The sequence below is a fragment of the Lontra canadensis genome, unplaced genomic scaffold, assembly GCF_010015895.1.
Source record: "Lontra canadensis isolate GAN:19392208 unplaced genomic scaffold, GSC_riverotter_1.0 scaffold13, whole genome shotgun sequence".
Taxonomy (NCBI): Eukaryota; Metazoa; Chordata; class Mammalia; order Carnivora; family Mustelidae; genus Lontra; species Lontra canadensis.
In genome coordinates this window covers 176806-193412 of record NW_022631007.1, presented here as the reverse complement: position 1 = coordinate 193412, position 16607 = coordinate 176806, and the positions used below count along the sequence as shown (strand labels likewise).

The 16607-nt window shown below is 52.1% G+C and overlaps 1 protein-coding gene across 2 annotated transcripts in view; it reads right to left on the bottom strand.

Annotated features, from left to right (window-relative positions):
* The window catches only part of PNKD (PNKD metallo-beta-lactamase domain containing), a 61319-nt gene that overhangs the window by 12719 nt on the left and 31993 nt on the right, over positions 1-16607 (bottom strand). Inside the window, exon 1 of one of the 2 annotated variants that reach the window (XM_032857190.1) lies at positions 8091-8379. The exons of the other annotated variant lie outside the window; for it this stretch is intronic. Coding sequence (XP_032713081.1) covers positions 8091-8251 — 161 coding nt within the window. The 5' untranslated portion in view covers positions 8252-8379. Of the gene's footprint in view, positions 1-8090; positions 8380-16607 lie in introns of those variants that run through there. 2 annotated transcript variants of the gene reach the window in all.

Sequence of the window (16607 nt, the reverse complement as noted above, 5' to 3'; positions counted from 1 at the left end):
CCCCGCGGTAGGGCCTTATCTACTTCTACCCGGTGTCTAATCAGTGCCATGCACGGGGTAGGTGGACTCGGCTGGTAACCCAGCCCGCTCCGCGTGGCTCCTCTGCACAACTGCCCCGCCAGAGTACCCCAGCACCAGCACAACACAAATTGGCTCTCAGAGAATGTGGCTTAGTGGCCAGGAAAGGCGGGGGTTGTGGGGCGGGGGAGGCCAGTACGCAGGTGGGAAGCAGCAACCTGGAGGAGAGAAGGCTCTGTCTGCTCAGTGGGCCCCATGTCCGCCTGTGGACCTTGTGAAGCCTGGTGGGAGCTTTTGAGGCCCAAGTTGCAACCGCCTCTGCCCCTGCTCTCCCCTCCCCTGCTCACCCATTGGCTGTCCAAGTCCCTCCCTCTCCCTGCAGCACCCACACACCGGGCCCAGCAGGGTGCTCTGATAACCAGGCCACCTAGACCCAAGGGCACAGGTGGGGCTGTGTTACAGGGCACAAAATCCCAACTTCCCAGGCTCTGGGGTCGGGGCCCAGGGCCACTAAATGGAAGAGATAGAGGGAGCACTGGATGGGAGGGTCTGTCCACGCAGGTTAGAGCATGCCTCTGCAGCTCATGGGCTTATCTCTCCCCAGCCACACCCCTGGGCAGCCCTGAGCTCAGTGTCTCCCATCAGTCATCTCCTGTCCCCCTCCAAACCAGCTGGAGGCAGCTACTATTCGTCCCTCCATGGTATAGACAAGGACACGGAAGTCCGGAAATGTGGGAAAGTGTCCATCCAGATCACAGCAAAGCGAGATTCAACCCCGGCATCCTGATCCTGGGGTTCACGAGTGTGATTGTTGACATCCTCCCCAAATCCTGAATGAGGGCAGAGGATGACATGAGTGGGCCTGAAGTATTTTCAGGTCGACCCACCTCCTCTGAGGGCCTCTGTTGAGAAAAATGCTACATCAGGGTAGTTTCAGGGACCCAGACACACAGCCCGGATCTGGCTGCTGGGACCTCTTGGATCACTCATTTTGGTCGAGACCAGACTTAAGCTGACCTCATTACATGTGCCACATTTCGCTGATGAATGCAGAGGCTCAGAGACCCCATGGCCCTCTGGGGAAGAAACCATGAACTGGAGAATCTTGAAGGTCCCTTTCAAATCTGGGCTCTGATTCCTAATCCTGGGTTTATGACGGCGTTGATGGTTCCCTGCACAGAAGAGCAGGAAAACAGAACAGATCCCAGCCAGGAACATGTGAAAGGGAAGGAGTCACTGGGAAGAACCTGTCTCATCTGCTAGCCAAGCTACCTTGCTGGGAGTCACTGCCCCATCAAATGGGCCCCTATGGCTTCCTTTCTTCTGTTGCCAGAGGCAAGAAGCAGGAATGCACTCCCTGCCTCAGTTTCCCTCCCTGTGAAACCACGTGCTCCTCCTCCATGAAGGGGCAGCTTGGCCTGGAAAGGCCACATGATTTATAAGATGCAGCTGACACCCCAGGGCCTAATGTGGGATTCAAACTCTCTGCCCTGGGATTCCCAGGCATCAGCAGAAATCTGGAGGTGCTAGTTAAACAGGAAGATTTGTACCTTTTCCTCTTCTGCCTGCTCTCCCCACAACCAACACTCCCCACCCCCACCCCCATCTCTAGACCCCATGCCCTGGCCCCTCGCCTGAATTCTGATTCAGCAGTTCTGGGGCCCAGAATACCCACTGTCACTTCACCAAAAACAAAAGTAAGTTTCTTAATTGGTCTCCTGGGACTCAGAAAAACCACAGTGCAGGTTTGGGAGGGGATTGGGGCAGACTGCCTGGGGTGATCCCCTGCAGTTGCCCTGAGGGGCCCGCCCTGAGTGGTTAGAGCTGGGACACAGCCCAGGTCACCCCAGTGAGGGGTCACAGGCACACCTTTCGCTCCCAGCTTCACTGAACAGAGCATGGGTTCTCTGGCTTGTGAGTCTGAACTTCTAGTCCCCTGGGAGGCCTGTGGGCCAGCTGGGGACTGAGACACAGCCCCTCCCCCTCCCAGACACCCAGTGAGGAACACACAATGGAGCTCTTCTTCCCCTCCTCCCTCAGGCAGTCCCCCCATCTGGGTGAGAGAGGCCTGAGGGCTCTCAAGTGTCAGACCAAGCTCGCTCTGGGCCTTGAACACCACTGGGCCCCAACAGGCAGGCCCAGGTTGCACAGGCCTCTCGTCAGGGGCTACTTTCACCATCTCCCCTCATTCTCCCCCAGGACACAGCCTGACCCAGGCTTTGCACCTGACGGGGAGCTCTTTATGAAATCCAACCCAGAAATGCCTGTCTGAGGGCCGAGGGGCCTGGAGTGCTACTGGAATGGGGCCTGCTCCCAGGACCCTTAGGAACAGAAAAAGACTCAACGTTTGACGTTTTCTCAAAACTGAGGAAACCAAAGAAGATAATGAGACAGCTAAAAAGGCCCTAGGGAGGGAGTTTCCTGAAGCTGCCAGCAGGGCTGGAGTAGGGGGGCACTTCCCCACGCCCCGGAGAGGGGCAGCGCCTGCGTGGTCGGAACGGGTCGGAACGGGCCTGCCTCGGGGGACCATGGGGGCCTATCTCCAGTCTCTGTGCCTGTCCGCAGCCCTCACAGCCCTCCCTGGACTCCATCCAGCTTTCCCCCACGCTCCCTCCCCCCAATGCTAGCCCTCTTGATTCCGTCCTGTTCCCTGGGCTAGGAGTCTAACGGCAGTGGGGGGAGGGAGGAATCAGACCTGTGGAAACCTAATTGAAGAACAAACCAGAATGGGCAGTGAAAGCTCTAAGGGGAAAGCCAGGGCCAAGGGCACGCTGGAGGCAGAGATGAACTTGGACTGGGGAGCCTGGGCAGGCTTCACGGAGGAAATGGCACCTGTGCCAAGCTTTTCATTCACTTGGAAAACTTTTAACAAGGGCCAACTGTGTGCCTGGAACTATTCTGGACACTGGGATACGTTACTGGAAGAAATTTCTCCCCTCCTGTGGCTCATATTCTGGTTGGGCGAGGAAACCAATAAACCAACAGACAAATCAGTACATAGGATGCCCTATGTTGCTATATGTATCACGGAACAATGAAGCAGGTTCCCGGGGATAGAGCCCAGGAGTGTGAGCGTTGTTTTTTTTATATGGGGTGGTCAGGGCAAGACTCCCCAATAGGGTGAAATTTGAGCAGAGACCTGAAGGGAGCAGGGCAGCAAGCCACGTGGCCATCTGGGGGAAGAAGGTTCTGGTGAGAGACAACAGCAGTGGAAGGGCTCAGAGGTAAGACTGTCTTAGAGGGTTTGGGGGAAGAGCCAAGTGGCCCAAGGAGGCACTGCAGAATGTGCCAGGGGAGAGCACAAAAGGTGGGCTGGAGATTGGCTGGTCACACAGGACTTCAGCTATTCTGGAAGGATCTGAGTAGAGAATGGCACACTTCTGACTTAAATCTTAAAAGTTTCGTTCTAATTGCTGCGCTGAGAACACTTTGGGACAGAAATGCCAAAGGAAGCAGTTTATGAGGCCAGGCAGGAGAGGACCCTGGGGCTGGCCCAGGGAGACAACAGCGGAAGCAGGGATAGGTGTGTTCAGATTTGGGATGATATTTTATTTTTTATTTATTTATTTATTTTAGGTATACTCTACACCCAACACGGAGCCCAAGATCAAGAGTTGTATGCTCTACAGACTGAGCCAACAGGTGTGCCTGGATATCTTCTGCAGGTGAGCTTTGAGCACGCAACAGCGTCAGACAGGTAGAGACAGAGGGAGGAAGGAAGGTCTGACTGGCCCCAGAAGGAAGTGTAGAAAGAGCTCAGGGCCTGCGGAACATGGCACTGGGCAGGTCTGCAGGGGTGAAGGAGGGTCCCAAAGGCCTAGGTCGGGGAGTCAACTCCATTTTGTAAGCAATGTGGCTTGGGGATGGGGGCTCCCACTCAGAGCCACACTTTGGAAACTACCTTGCGGCAGAGGGGCCACTGTGGATGCTGGGGCTGTAGCTCCCCAGCGTCCCAAAGGCCGGCCGAAAGGAAAAGGACAGGCCATATTGGGGACGGCACAGCCCACTGCCTCCACGAAGCCTTCATTCCTGTCACAAGCAGGTGGGTCATTTACCCTGAGGCCCTCAGCTCGGGACTCTTGCCTCTCCCTGAAATCAAGCCAGTGGGCCTCACAGGCCCCAGAGAAGCGGGTTCCTCTTGCAGAAATAGAGCAAACAAGATTTGTCCCAGGGACTGTTGGGTCAGGAGAGTCAAGAAAGAACCCCTCGGGGGCACCTGGGAGACTCAGTGGGTTAAGCCTCTGCCTTCTGCTCAGGTCATGATCCCAGGGTCCTGGGATCGAGCCCCGAATTGGGCTCTCTGCTCAGCGGGGAGCCTGCTTCCTCCTCTCTCTCTGCCTGCCTCTCTGCCTACTCGTGATCTCTGTCAAATAAATAAATAAAAATCTTTAAAAAAAAAAAAAGTAAAAAAGAAAGAGTCAGGGAGTGCAGAAGGGCTCTGGTAGCTAGGACTGTCTACCCCCAAAGGCTGGGTGCCATCTGCTTTCCCAGTTGTTCAAGATGTTCCAAGCCCTGGATGAGCTCAGCTTTGTGCCCTATTCACCCCTGCCTCTGAGGAGGCTCTGCTCAGGGCCCCATTCTGCAATACCTTCTTGACTACCGCTGAGAAGGCAAAGGGGCAAAAGGGAAACCGAGGCACAAAGCAGGGGGGCACATATGGGAGAGTCCCATGCTCCCGATCCCAGCCTCCTCAGGCACCCCCTGACAATCCCTGGGGAACTTGTCCTGTCCTGCCTCCCACCATGGTTTGGGTCCCTCTTCCTGCTCCTTTCCCCTATTTCTTGAGGGCAGCACCCAGACTCTGTTCCTATCTGTGATCCCACAATCCCAACCCAGAAGAGTTAGGAGTTCACTGGATGAATGGAGGGATGTGGGATCTCCTGAGGGCTGGGTGGACGGGACGGTCTTGGAAAAGGGAAGTAAGAAAGGAAGCTCTTGAAGGAGCCTGGCCAACCCCCCCCCCCCCCCCCCCCCCCCCCCCCAGCCATGCTCCATGCTCGAGAATGAGCCATTGCTAACATTTCCCAAGCACTTACTATGAGCCAGACCCCGTGCATTTATATGCATACTTTCATTTTATCCTCATGGGATGCCCATGAGGATGGTACCATCACCATGCCCATTTTACAAATGCAGACAACCGAGGCACAGAGAGGCTGAGTTATCTGTTCAAGGTCCAATGTCTACTACGCAACAAACCTAGGACTCAAAAGCAGATTTGTCCAACCCCACATGCCATGTGCTACCTGTCTCCCGTGCCCTGCCGAGTCCCCAAGTGTGTGTGTCTATCTCAGGTTAGCCTAGATATACAATCAATCCATGATGCCCATTCATCCCCATCCCAAGACAACGGTAATTTTTTTAAAGATTTTTTAAAAATTTATTTGACAGACAGAGATCACAAGTAGGCAGAGAGGCAATGGGTGGGGCGGGCGGGAGGTGGGGGAGCAAGCTCCCTGCTGAGCGGAGAGCCCAATGCAGGGGTTGATCCCAGGACCCTGGGATCATGACCTGAGCCTAAGGCAGAGGCTGTAACCCACTGAGCCACCCAGGTGCCCCAATACAACTGTAATTATGTTTGAGGAAAGCCCTTTATAAAATCATCAAACACCAGTGATGATTGTTATTAATGATAATAATTGCTCTTCTCTTAGTACTTCCATCACCTGCTTTCCAACCCCCAAAGGAACCCTCCATTTGAGGTCCTCCCAACCACATGTTTAGGGTGGAGTGTGCCCCTGCACTCTGCCCCTTCCCATCACAGCCTGTTCCATCCCATCCCACCCACCCCCTCCATCCTTCCTGAAGGCCACCCCCAGTAGCAACACCTGCCCATTTCCCCCAGACCATTTCCTGCTCATTCCCCCCTGTCCCTCCCAGCAGCCAACAGCCTCTCCCCCAAGGGACTGAACTGATTGTTTCCCAGACCATGGAGGGGCAGGATCTGGAATTCTGATTCCAGGCACGCCCTTCTGCTCTGCAAATTTGGGGAGTTGATTCCAAGGCAATAAGGAGATCCAGACAGGAAAGTCCAATAGGGAAACCGAATTCCAAAGAAATTCTCTGAGAATTCCAAGTTTTGAGATTTGGAAACTTCCAGATCCTAAGTTCTAGAAATACTCAGACCCTCAGGATTCGGAGAAGGCGATCTTGGAAATTCTTATTCCAGAACTTTTGATTCCAGTTCTTTGTGGAAACCTTTCTTTTGCACTTCCTCAGGACATTTGTATGACTTCAATGTGACTAATTTTGAAAACCAGAAGTAAATTTAAAAATTTATCTCCACACAGAGCTGCGAAATTCCCAGAAATTTTATGGGGAAATTTTTTTTTTAGGTCCCAAACATGAAATTATTTAAATATCTGTAAATCTCATTATTTAATGCTTTTTGCAGAGCAGTGGTGACTTGGAGCCTTATCAAGAATGTGACCAGTTTTGGGATGCCTGGTCGGCTGAGTGGGTAGAGCATGTGACTATGGATCTTAGGTTGTGAGTTTGAGCACCAAGCCCTATGTTGGGTGTAGTGGTTACTTAAAAAAAAAAAGAAAAGAAAAAAAAATCTTACAAGAAAAAAAGAATGCAACCAGTGTTCGAGCCTTTAGAGATGTGAATGCCCCAAAGCCGCACCCATGCAAGATTCTGTCTCCCCTCATGTTCTTCCACTTTTCCTCCAATTAGCCCTTGTATCTGTACCCCTTAGACTGAGTTTCAGTAGAACCCTAGGGCTGAAGCTTCTTTCTTCATTTTTTTTTTAAGATTTTATTTATTGGGGCGCCTGGGTGGCTCAGTGGGTTAAGCCGCTGCCTTCGGCTCAGGTCATGATCTCAGGGTCCTGGGATCGAGTCCCGCATCGGGCTCTCTGCTCAGCAGGGAGCCTGCTTCCCTCTCTCTCTCTCTGCCTGCCTCTCTGTCTACTTGTGATTTCTCTCTGTCAAATAAATAAATAAAATCTTTAAAAAAAAAAAAAAGATTTTATTTATTTAGTTGACAGAGATCACAAGTAGGCAGAGATGTGGGGGGGGCAGGCTCCCCACTGAGCAGAGAGCCAGATGTGGGACTTGATCCCAGGACTTTGAGATCATGACCTGAGCCAAAGGCAGAGGCTTTAACCCACTGAGCCACCCGGGCACCCCAGGGGTGGTCTGGGGAGGAGGGATAAATTGTACAATGTCCCCTCTCTGAAGCTCAGGAAATTCCCAGCCTTAGGCCCTCCCCCAAACCTGGCCAGTGGCCAGGGCTCCCACAGTTCCCATCCCCATCATAGCTGTCCTCAAGCTTGAGGTCCTGTCCCCTAGGCCTGCTGGCTGCGGGAAGGGATTGGGGCCCTAGGAAGCCTTCTTGTGGTTCCCTTCCTGCCTCTTAGTGTCTCCATGGCAGATCAGAGCTAGTTACCCCCCTAGTCTAGCCCAGAAGAGGGGAAAAGTAGGGAGAAGGAAAGAGTGAGGACTGGGGGAAGGGGATAGGAAAAAGTCATTGGAGGTCAGTGAACTTCCCCAAGCTGATTGAGGAGGGTTGGATTTCACAGCCTTGCCTTCGGACACGGGCCAGGGTGGGGGGAGTAGAAGGAAAGAGACCTGCAGAGTTGGGACTCTCGCTTGAGAGAGAAGAGCTGACAGAATGGTGGGGAGCTGGGTGATGGGGAGAAAGACAGGGACACATGGAAGCAGCTGGCAGTTTCAAGTGACACTCTGATGGTCTGAGGCATTCCTTCTCTCCTGCACCTGCCCTCCTTTTCCAGCTCCCTGTCTCAGGCCCCTCATCTGGCTCTTTTCCCCAGATGCCCCCTTTCCCTGGCCACCCTGGCCTGCCCCTCCAACACCTCCCCAGCCCATCCCAATCTTCCAGCGCCTCCGCCCCCCGCCCCCAACTCCTGCTCCGCTCAGTTCCCCCAAGTCAGTGGCTTCTCCAGCCCGCCTCTTCGCTCTCTCCTCTCTGGCTCTGGATGCCCCAGCCCTCGCTCCGTCCAAACCCTCGGGCCGCCCCCCTCCCCCGACCCCTGCCTCTCGGTCCCCTCTCCCCTGCGCGCGCGCCTTCCCGAGCCCCGCATCCCGTCGCCGGAGCCCGGCACTAACCCGATTCGGAAGAGCAGCCGCTTGCTGCGCGCCATGAAGAGGCCGCGGAGGGTCCGCCGCGCTCGGCAGCTGCGGGGGCTCACCAGCAGGACGAGGACAAGGAGCAGCAGCCCGCAGCCGGAGACCCACAGCCACCGCGCAGACCAGCCCTGCCAGGCCATGCTGGGGGCAGGCGCCCGCGGCCGACTGGGGGCGGGCGGGGCGGGGCGTTGCTAGGCGACGGCTCGGCCCAGGCCCCTTGGCAGGGGATCTGCGGGGTTGGGGCCCCGCCCCCTGCACTGCCAGCCTGGGGGGCGAGGAGGGGCATTCTGGCCCCGCCCCACTCTGCGACTCGCGTTCGAACCCTCCCCCTCGCCTCTCTCGGCGCAAGCCCGGAATGCCACCCGCTGGAGGCGGCCTGGCCCCGCCCCCGCCGGCTGACCCGGGGGCGGGGCCCGTGGGGCTTCGGACCTACGGGGATTCGGGTCCAAGTTCTCCAGAGGTGGGGAGGAGACCAAGGCTCGCCGGGTGCCCCCGCACCCACGTCTCCTCCACACCCCCATCCCCGACATCTTCCCACCTTCCCCCAACAAGAGGACTCTGGGAGAGGCCCCGGAATGGTCCTCTTGGCAGGAAACCCTAAACTGAAACTTTTTCAGGTGGAAGAAACCTGGAAGATCATGTGGGTTAACGGCATTCATTCATTTATTTGTTCACTGAATTACTATTCTGTGCCCTCCTTTGCGCCAAGCACTGGGGATGCAAGGGTCAAAGACACACAGCCACTATATTCCTGGAGCCTGCAATCTAGAATCTGGCAGGGAAACAAACCAAATAAGCCAACAAACATAATTATATACGCATTTATTTATATTTATATACACACATATATACACCACACACATATGTACATACCTGTGTGTGATTACAAACTGTGCTCTGATAAAGGGATTGAGCACAGGGGGCAATGATAAGGAGGACAGAGGACCAATTTAGATGGGCCAGGGCCTCCTTAAGCAGGTGACCTGTAAACCGCATGCCATTAAGGATAAGAAGAGACGACAAAGGTCAGAGGGTGTGATTCAACCAGGATTAGGCAACAACGGGTGGCAGAGACAGGAGAAAGACCTTGGTATCCTGCCTTCCAAGCCCAGTGGGATTTCCACACCATTCCTCCCCCTGCTCCTGCCCCCTGCACTGCTGCCTTCCTGATGGGTTCCAGAAATTGTTGAGGTCAGTGGGAGGGAAGTGGATGCAAGGGCAGGCATGGTGACATCGACAAATTTGGCAGAACTTTCTGGCTCCAGCCCCAGGGCTGGCCCAGCTGGAGAAGGGAAAGAAATGTTGCCAACAGTCAAGTGAGCTCTCTCTCCTGCTGGGAGGGGTTGGGGAGGGAAGCAGGTGAGGCAGTGCTGTTGTTTTCTTCCCTGCAGCCTGCGCTTGGGCCCAAAAGGCTAGCTAAACTGACCCCCAAGTCAGGCACTGTCTCCCTCTGATGGACACGTCTGGGCCCCAGCGTGGAGAGCATAGACGGATGGGCTCATCATGCACAATGAATTGGAGGCATCATCATCATCCTTCCAAAAAGCCGAGAGGTGGGTTGATTTATCCCTAAACAGAACTGTAATCCCAACACATAATCCTGGTTTCATTCAGAAACCCCAGATGTGGACTTTCTCTTATATGGATACATCCTGAGGGCCAGAACCTATGGCCTGCTCCCTTTCTGTCTCCTTGCCCACAATTCAGCTCCTTCTTGGGGCCTGGCCCACCAAGGGTCTGAATAAACAAGTGTCTAATAGAACGGCATTAGGCTCCCACCTGTGATTAGCTCCCCACCTGTGAGTACTGGGCAAGACCAGCAGGCTACCTTGCAGAAGTCCCTTCTAGGCCAGGGGACTTCATATGTCTCTAAGTCTGGGTCTGTACATGGAAAGTGAAGAATTATGAAGCCTCATCAAAAGTCATTGTGAACACACCTTTCTGCAGGTAAGGCATTATATTGGGAAATTAACACAGTCTCTGTCATCTGAAACAGGAAATGCAGGCTCAGGCCTGAGCCTGCTGAGAATACAGGATGATCCAAGCCTTCCTCTCCAGCCACATACACAGTGACAAGATTAGATAATCATCCAAGATGCATTTTATGAAATACATGGAGCCAGGACAAGGCTGGGGATAAGGAGCGAGGGTGGGTGTTTTAGAGGTCTCACGTGGGCTCAGGAAGTCCTCCTCTCCTCCCCTGGACTGTTCTGGAAGACTTCCAACATCTGCTCTGAATCTGCTTTTATTTTTTATTTATTTATTTATTTATTTATTTATTATTTTTTTAAGTAATCTTTACACCAAATGCAGGGGGCGGGGCTTGAATTTACAACCCCAAGATTGAGAGTCTCGTGCTCCTCTCACTGAGCCAGCCAGGTGCCCCAAAATCTGCCTAGTGACATCTCCGCTTCATGGAAATCTTCTGTCCCAGCCAGACTGTTGCCTCAGTATTCACCTCCTCCTGATCTTACATCTTATATCACATACTTGTCTTTCCCTGAATCCATCATTTGTCATTCCCTGAATCCACACCCTTGAGATTTTGACCTGCCGTGCCTTCTGCCTGGAGTGTCATTCATCCTCTGTTCCGCCAAAGACTCAGATCAGATGCACTCTCTTCAAGAAAGCTTTTCTTGGACCCTCCCACCCCAGCATGGGCTTACGCATGACGCCCCTTTTGCCAGCTCTAGGTCTTGTCCGTAAGTTTATCTTTCAATGCAGTGCCTCATGCTCTGTGTGTGTGTGTGTGTGTGTGTGTATTTGTTTACATGTCTATTTCAAGAGCCTAGAGTCTAGAAGACTTTACTCTCTTCCTGAAGAGTAGGGAGTATAATTTAATTGATTCATCTTCGAATCTCCAGTGTCTGGCATGGTACCAGATGCATACTAAATACCGACAAATGTTCTTTGAAATGTCCCAACGCCAAAGCCCCTGCTTAGTGATGCCAAGCCTATCTCTTCCACCTTCTCAGATGCCATTCCTCCCCTGTCACCACGGACCAGCCACACTGTTCCTCAGATGGACCAAGCTTGTTCCCACCCCAGGGCCTTTGCTCATGCTCCCTCTTGGAACACTCTTCCCTCAGTTCTTTGAACAGATAGCAGCTTCTCATCCATTGGGTCGGAGCTCAAAGGCCAGCCCCTCTGTGATGGGAATAGCCTGTATCCTGAGCTGACTGGCGATTACATAGCTTAGCCCAGGAGCCCCCCACCGGGGAATGCTGCCTCGCAGAAGACATGCGGCCAAGTCTGGAGACATTTCTGATGGTCACAAAAGGGAGGGGGAAGTGTGCTACTGACATCTGGTAAGTAGAGGCCAGGGGATACTGCGAAACATCCTGCACTGAACAGGACAGCCCCACCCCAAAGAATTTTCCAGCCCCAAATGTCAATAGTTCAGAGATGGAGAAACCATGGCTTACGCAAATGGGAAAATTCACCAGACGGCGCCCTAAAAATGTGTGCACTTACCATATGTAAGCTATCCATCCAATTAAAGAAAAATTACGACCCTCTCTGAGAGGCCCTCGTTGACCCCTCCATCCTGCTCACTTCCTTCATCACGCCTTCACACTGACATTATTCTGTGATCTCCTCTGTCCCCCAGCTGCAATATAAGCCCCGTGAAGGCAGGGAAGGGTCTGTCTGTCTTTGCACCACGGTATTCTCAGTGGGGTGCACAATGCCTGGTTCAAAGTAGGTGACAAGCATCTGGTGAGTGAAGGAGTGAATGAGAGAAACAAAGAATGAATGAATGATAATTTGGTTATTGCCGCTGAACCTGTGACCATCTGAAGACAAGCGTCCTGACCAAGTGGGCTGTGTCCCTGCAGGACGGATGTGCGGAAGCCATTCCCCACTCGAGAGGGTTGCAAGTGAACAGAGAGTTGGGACAAGCCTGGTGACTGCCTGTGTTTCCTACTATGAGGGAAGGCTGCAGGAGAGGCAAGTCTGAGGAAACCCTCTTTGCCCATGACCTCCTCCCCCCACCTCGAGCAGTTGGGGTGCACTGCCAAGGCTAAGGTTTGCCTCTGCGACTCTCCTGGGAGAGAACCCATTAATCACCTGGGTCAGACAATGGGCAGCATGTCATTTGGGCCTGTGATGGGGGGGGGTATTTTTTATTTTGTTTTATTTTATTTTATTTTTTTGGTGGGGGGTTTTAGAGTTTAACTCATGAAGAGCAAGCCTCCCCACAGGTTCCTGGGGTTCTCAACTCTGCCCGTTTTCCACATGCCATCTCGGTTTGCCTGTCCCTGGTGTCTGAATCCTGTCTTCCCAACTGGCCTGGGACTTTCCATTAGGATTGAGAGCCTGCCTTCTTCTTGCATCATACCTCAGGCTTGAGGCCTGGCGCTTGGCTGGTGGTCAGGAAATCAGGGGATTAATGGTGGTGATGGTGATGATGACGATGATGGCGATGAGTGGTCATGAAGGAGCGGAGATGGCTGGCGCTTTCTGAATGTTAGAGAAAAGAGACATCTTGTTGGACGGGGGTGGGGAAGTGAGTTCAGCGTAGAAAAGACAGCCGGACACAAGAGTGGTGGCTAGGATTTTCTGTCCCAGCCTCAGCCCAGCCTCATATCTGCTGCCCCCACGCTGATCCTGCCCTCCCACCGTAGACCTCCCACCAACGCGCTGTGCTGTACATTCTGGAACCCCAGTTTGTGTGGAAACAAGTCCCACCCCACCCCACCCCCACCTCCCATGTCCTCTGCCTCCTCACACCCTGCCCTGTCCCAACTGAATATGACCCCTATCTTCTATTTCCTTCCTCCCTCTGGCTGCCTTGCCTTCTGGAGGGGGAACCTACAGCAAGCGTGGCCCATTGGTACTTTCAGCTCAGCTGTTCTCAAACTTCAGGGAGTCTAAGAACCCCTCGGGGGAGATTGTGAAAATACAGAATCCTGGGCCTCTCCTCAAAAGATTCCACCTTCATAGGTCTGGCCAGGGCCTAGGAATCTGCATTTAGCACGGGTAACTCTGAACCCTGCCTTGGCCTCAGTTCTGTCCTCACTTCCGAGGCCTTCAGTTCAATAGAACAGCCTCCGCACATGGTCCCAGCCTGGATCCCCCTGGAACTTGTTGCCCTCTTAAAATCTCAGGTGTCCTTCCCTTTGACCCCTCAGCCCCACGTCCTGTACTCCTTTAACTCTAGCCCCTCAAACCGTGTGTTTTCTCCCAGCCCCTCTGCTTCTCCTGCCCACATTTCCTTCCCAGTGAGAACCTGGGTTCAGTCCCTTGAACCACTCACCAGCTGAGGAAGGAAGCTGAGGAACCACCCCCCCCACACGCAGGCCCTCCATCTTTGGCCTGCCAGTCTCCAGCCTGCCTGGACCAGCCTGACAGCCCATGGACTGCTCCACCCTCATGGACAGGACTGGAGACAAATGGCCATCCCATGTGAATGAGGGTCTCTACCGCTCAGGCTTCACTGGGAGCCCCCGACACGAATGCTTGACACAGCTTTGACTTTGCTGGGATGCCTGTTCATGACCCCCAGTTGCCATTAGAAACCTCAGGCCCACCTCCAGTTCTCTTGCTTCTAGCCAACATCCTTCTCAGAGGAAATAAGTTCTGTGCCTGCCCACCGCCTCTACAAATTTCGCTGTTTCCATATGCATTTTTTTTTAAGATTTTATTCATTTATTTGACAGAGAGAGATCACAAGCAGGCAGAGAGGCAGGCAGAGAGAGAGGAGGAAGCAGGCTCCCCGCCGAGCAGAGAGCCCGATGCGGGGCTCGATCCCAGGACCCTGAGATCACGACCTGAGCCGAAGGCAGCGGCCTAACCCACTGAGCCACCCAGGCGCCCCTCCATATGCATTTTTTTAAATAATTTATTTATTTGACAGAGAGTGAGAGAAGGAGAGAGAGCACAAGTGGGAGGAGCAGCAGAGGGAGAGGGGAAGCAGGCTCCCTGCTCAGCAGGGAGCCTGATGCGGGACTCGACCCCAGGATCCTGAGATCATGACCTGAGCCGAAGGCAGAGGCTTAACCCACTGAGCCACCCAGGTGCCCTCCATATGCATTTTTAAAGGACACGCTATTAGCCTTGCTCATACCTTCAAGGGGTGTTCCTCCTGACCACTGCTTTTCCTCAACCTATGAGCAAATGTGAGTATCTCATTGCCTTAAAAAAACTCCCTTGACTTTGGGTCCCTTTCTGGATTCTGTTCTGCCATTTATCATGACACGACTGAGCTTCCTGAAAGTTGGTCTCCATGGGTTTAGTAGATTGCATTTCAGTTCTCAGTTCTCCCCCACCCCAGTTCTTAATTCTTCATCTCTCCCTGTAAACACATCCTTTGTCCTGTGACTATGCACATTTCAATAAAGGTGAAATGTATTTATTTCCCCACACCATTGACATTGGGCTTGGTCTTATGATTTGTTTCGGCCAGTGGAATGTTAGCAGACAATGATATAAGCAGAGGTCTTAAATATGTGATGGTGATTGAATCTGGTCTCTTTATGCCTTTTGCCAGGAGACCATCCCTCTGGCAGTTGCTGGTCTAAGGAGGTTGGAAAACACATGGAGCCCACTTGACCCCACTCACAGCTTAGAAGCCAGCCTAGTAGAGCCCAGCCTAGATCAGCTGAAACTCCGCCTACCCACGGATGCATGAGAGAGTAACGCTTGTTGTATGCTTCTCAGTTTTGGATTTGCTCGTTATGCAGCATGATTGCAACACTAGCAGGCGGAACCAGAGGGAAGCAAAAAGGTTAGTTAGTAACAGTGCTGGAAACAGGATGCTTGGAGCTACTTGGAAAAGAGCAGTTTAGATCTGTGCATGGCAGAGTGCAGCAAAATGAACTGAGTGAATGAAAGTTTTAAGGACATAAAATTAAACCATACAAAATTAGAGGAAATTTAAACACGTGTTCAATGTCTGGATAGTGGAAGACTTTCTACGGCAAAAAGCAATTGAAGAGTTTTTCTAATATTTTTTAGTAGGCATCTACTACTCTTAGCCGAAAAGCAACTGAAGATCTAACAAGGGAAACAATTACCCTTTTAGGTACTTAAAAAAATTTTAAGCCTTTCATATATTAAAAGAAAAACCATGGGACGCCTGGGTGGCTCAGTGGGTTAAGCGTCTGCCCCCCACATGGGCTCCCTGCTCCAAGGGGAGCCTGCTTCTCCCTCTGCCTGGCGATCTCTCTGTTTGTGCTCATGCTCATGCTTGCTCTCTCTCTCTCTGCAAAATCTTGAAAAGTAAAGAAGAGAAAAGAAAAACCATGCACGCATAAAAGAAAAAGCCCAAAACAAAACAAAAAAAAAATGGAAAATATTTGCCTCAAATTTGTCAGAGTTAAGCTACCTATCAAATAATAAAGACCTTTATAATATAAAGACCTTAATAAATAAGAGAACACTAAGAGCCCAATTAACAAAGGGATAAATGGGTACATGAAAAAATGTTAAACTCTTAATATCTAAGAGTTAAATTAAATTTCTTAAAGACATCTCGGGCACCTGGGTGGCTCAGTTGGTTAAGCAGCTGCCTTTGGCTCAGGTCATGATCCCAGAGTCCCAGAATCAGAATTGAGCCCCAAACCGGGGCTCCCTGCTCCATGGGGAGCCTGCTTTTCGCTGTCTGCCCCTCCCCCCTGCTTGTGCGCAGGCGTGCTCTCTCTCTCCGTCAAATAAATAGAATCTTTAAAAAAAAAAATCTAGAAAATGTAAGCTACTCTTTTCGTCACTCCCTCTCAAATAAATAAATCTTAAAAATAATTTAAAAAAAGGGGAAGTTCCTGGGTGACTCAGTCGTTTAAGTGTCCGCCTTCAGCTCAGGTCATGCTCCTAAGGTCCTAGGATGGAGCCCCTCATCAGGCTCCCTATTCAGTGGCGAGCTTGCTTCATCCTCTGCCCCTCCCCCATGCTTGTGCGCATGCTCTTTCTGTTTGTCTGAAATAAATAAATAAAATATTTTTTTAAATAGAGAAGATTAAAACTAATAAAATCTGGGGGCATGATTTTGGCTCAGGTCATGATCTCAGGGTCATGAGATCAAGTCCCACCTCAGGCTTTCACTGAGCATGGAGCTTGCTTGGGATTCTCTCTCACTCTCTCTCTGCCCCTTCTTCACAACAAAACAAAACAAACTAATAAAATCTGAACATTGAAAAGACTATGGGAAGATGGGTATTCATACACCACTTGTGGTGATATCCTGAGATCGAGAGTTGGATGCTTAACCAACTGAGCCATCTAGGTGCCCCTAGATTTTTTTTTTTTTTTAATTAATACAGCGGTGGGGTGCCTAGTTGGCTCAGTCACAGGGCTCTCTGGATCTTAGGGTCAAGAGTTTAAGCCCCACATTGGGCGTGGAGCCTACTTAAAAAAACAAAACAAAACACGTGCAGGCAAAGCAACACAGGTGTGGCTGATCCTGACTGTTGATTAATGCCCATTCACCACGCCCCCTTTTCCCTTGTTAACCCGGGTTTTGCCAGCTCTGCTAGAATTGCCATTGCTTTTTTTTTTTTT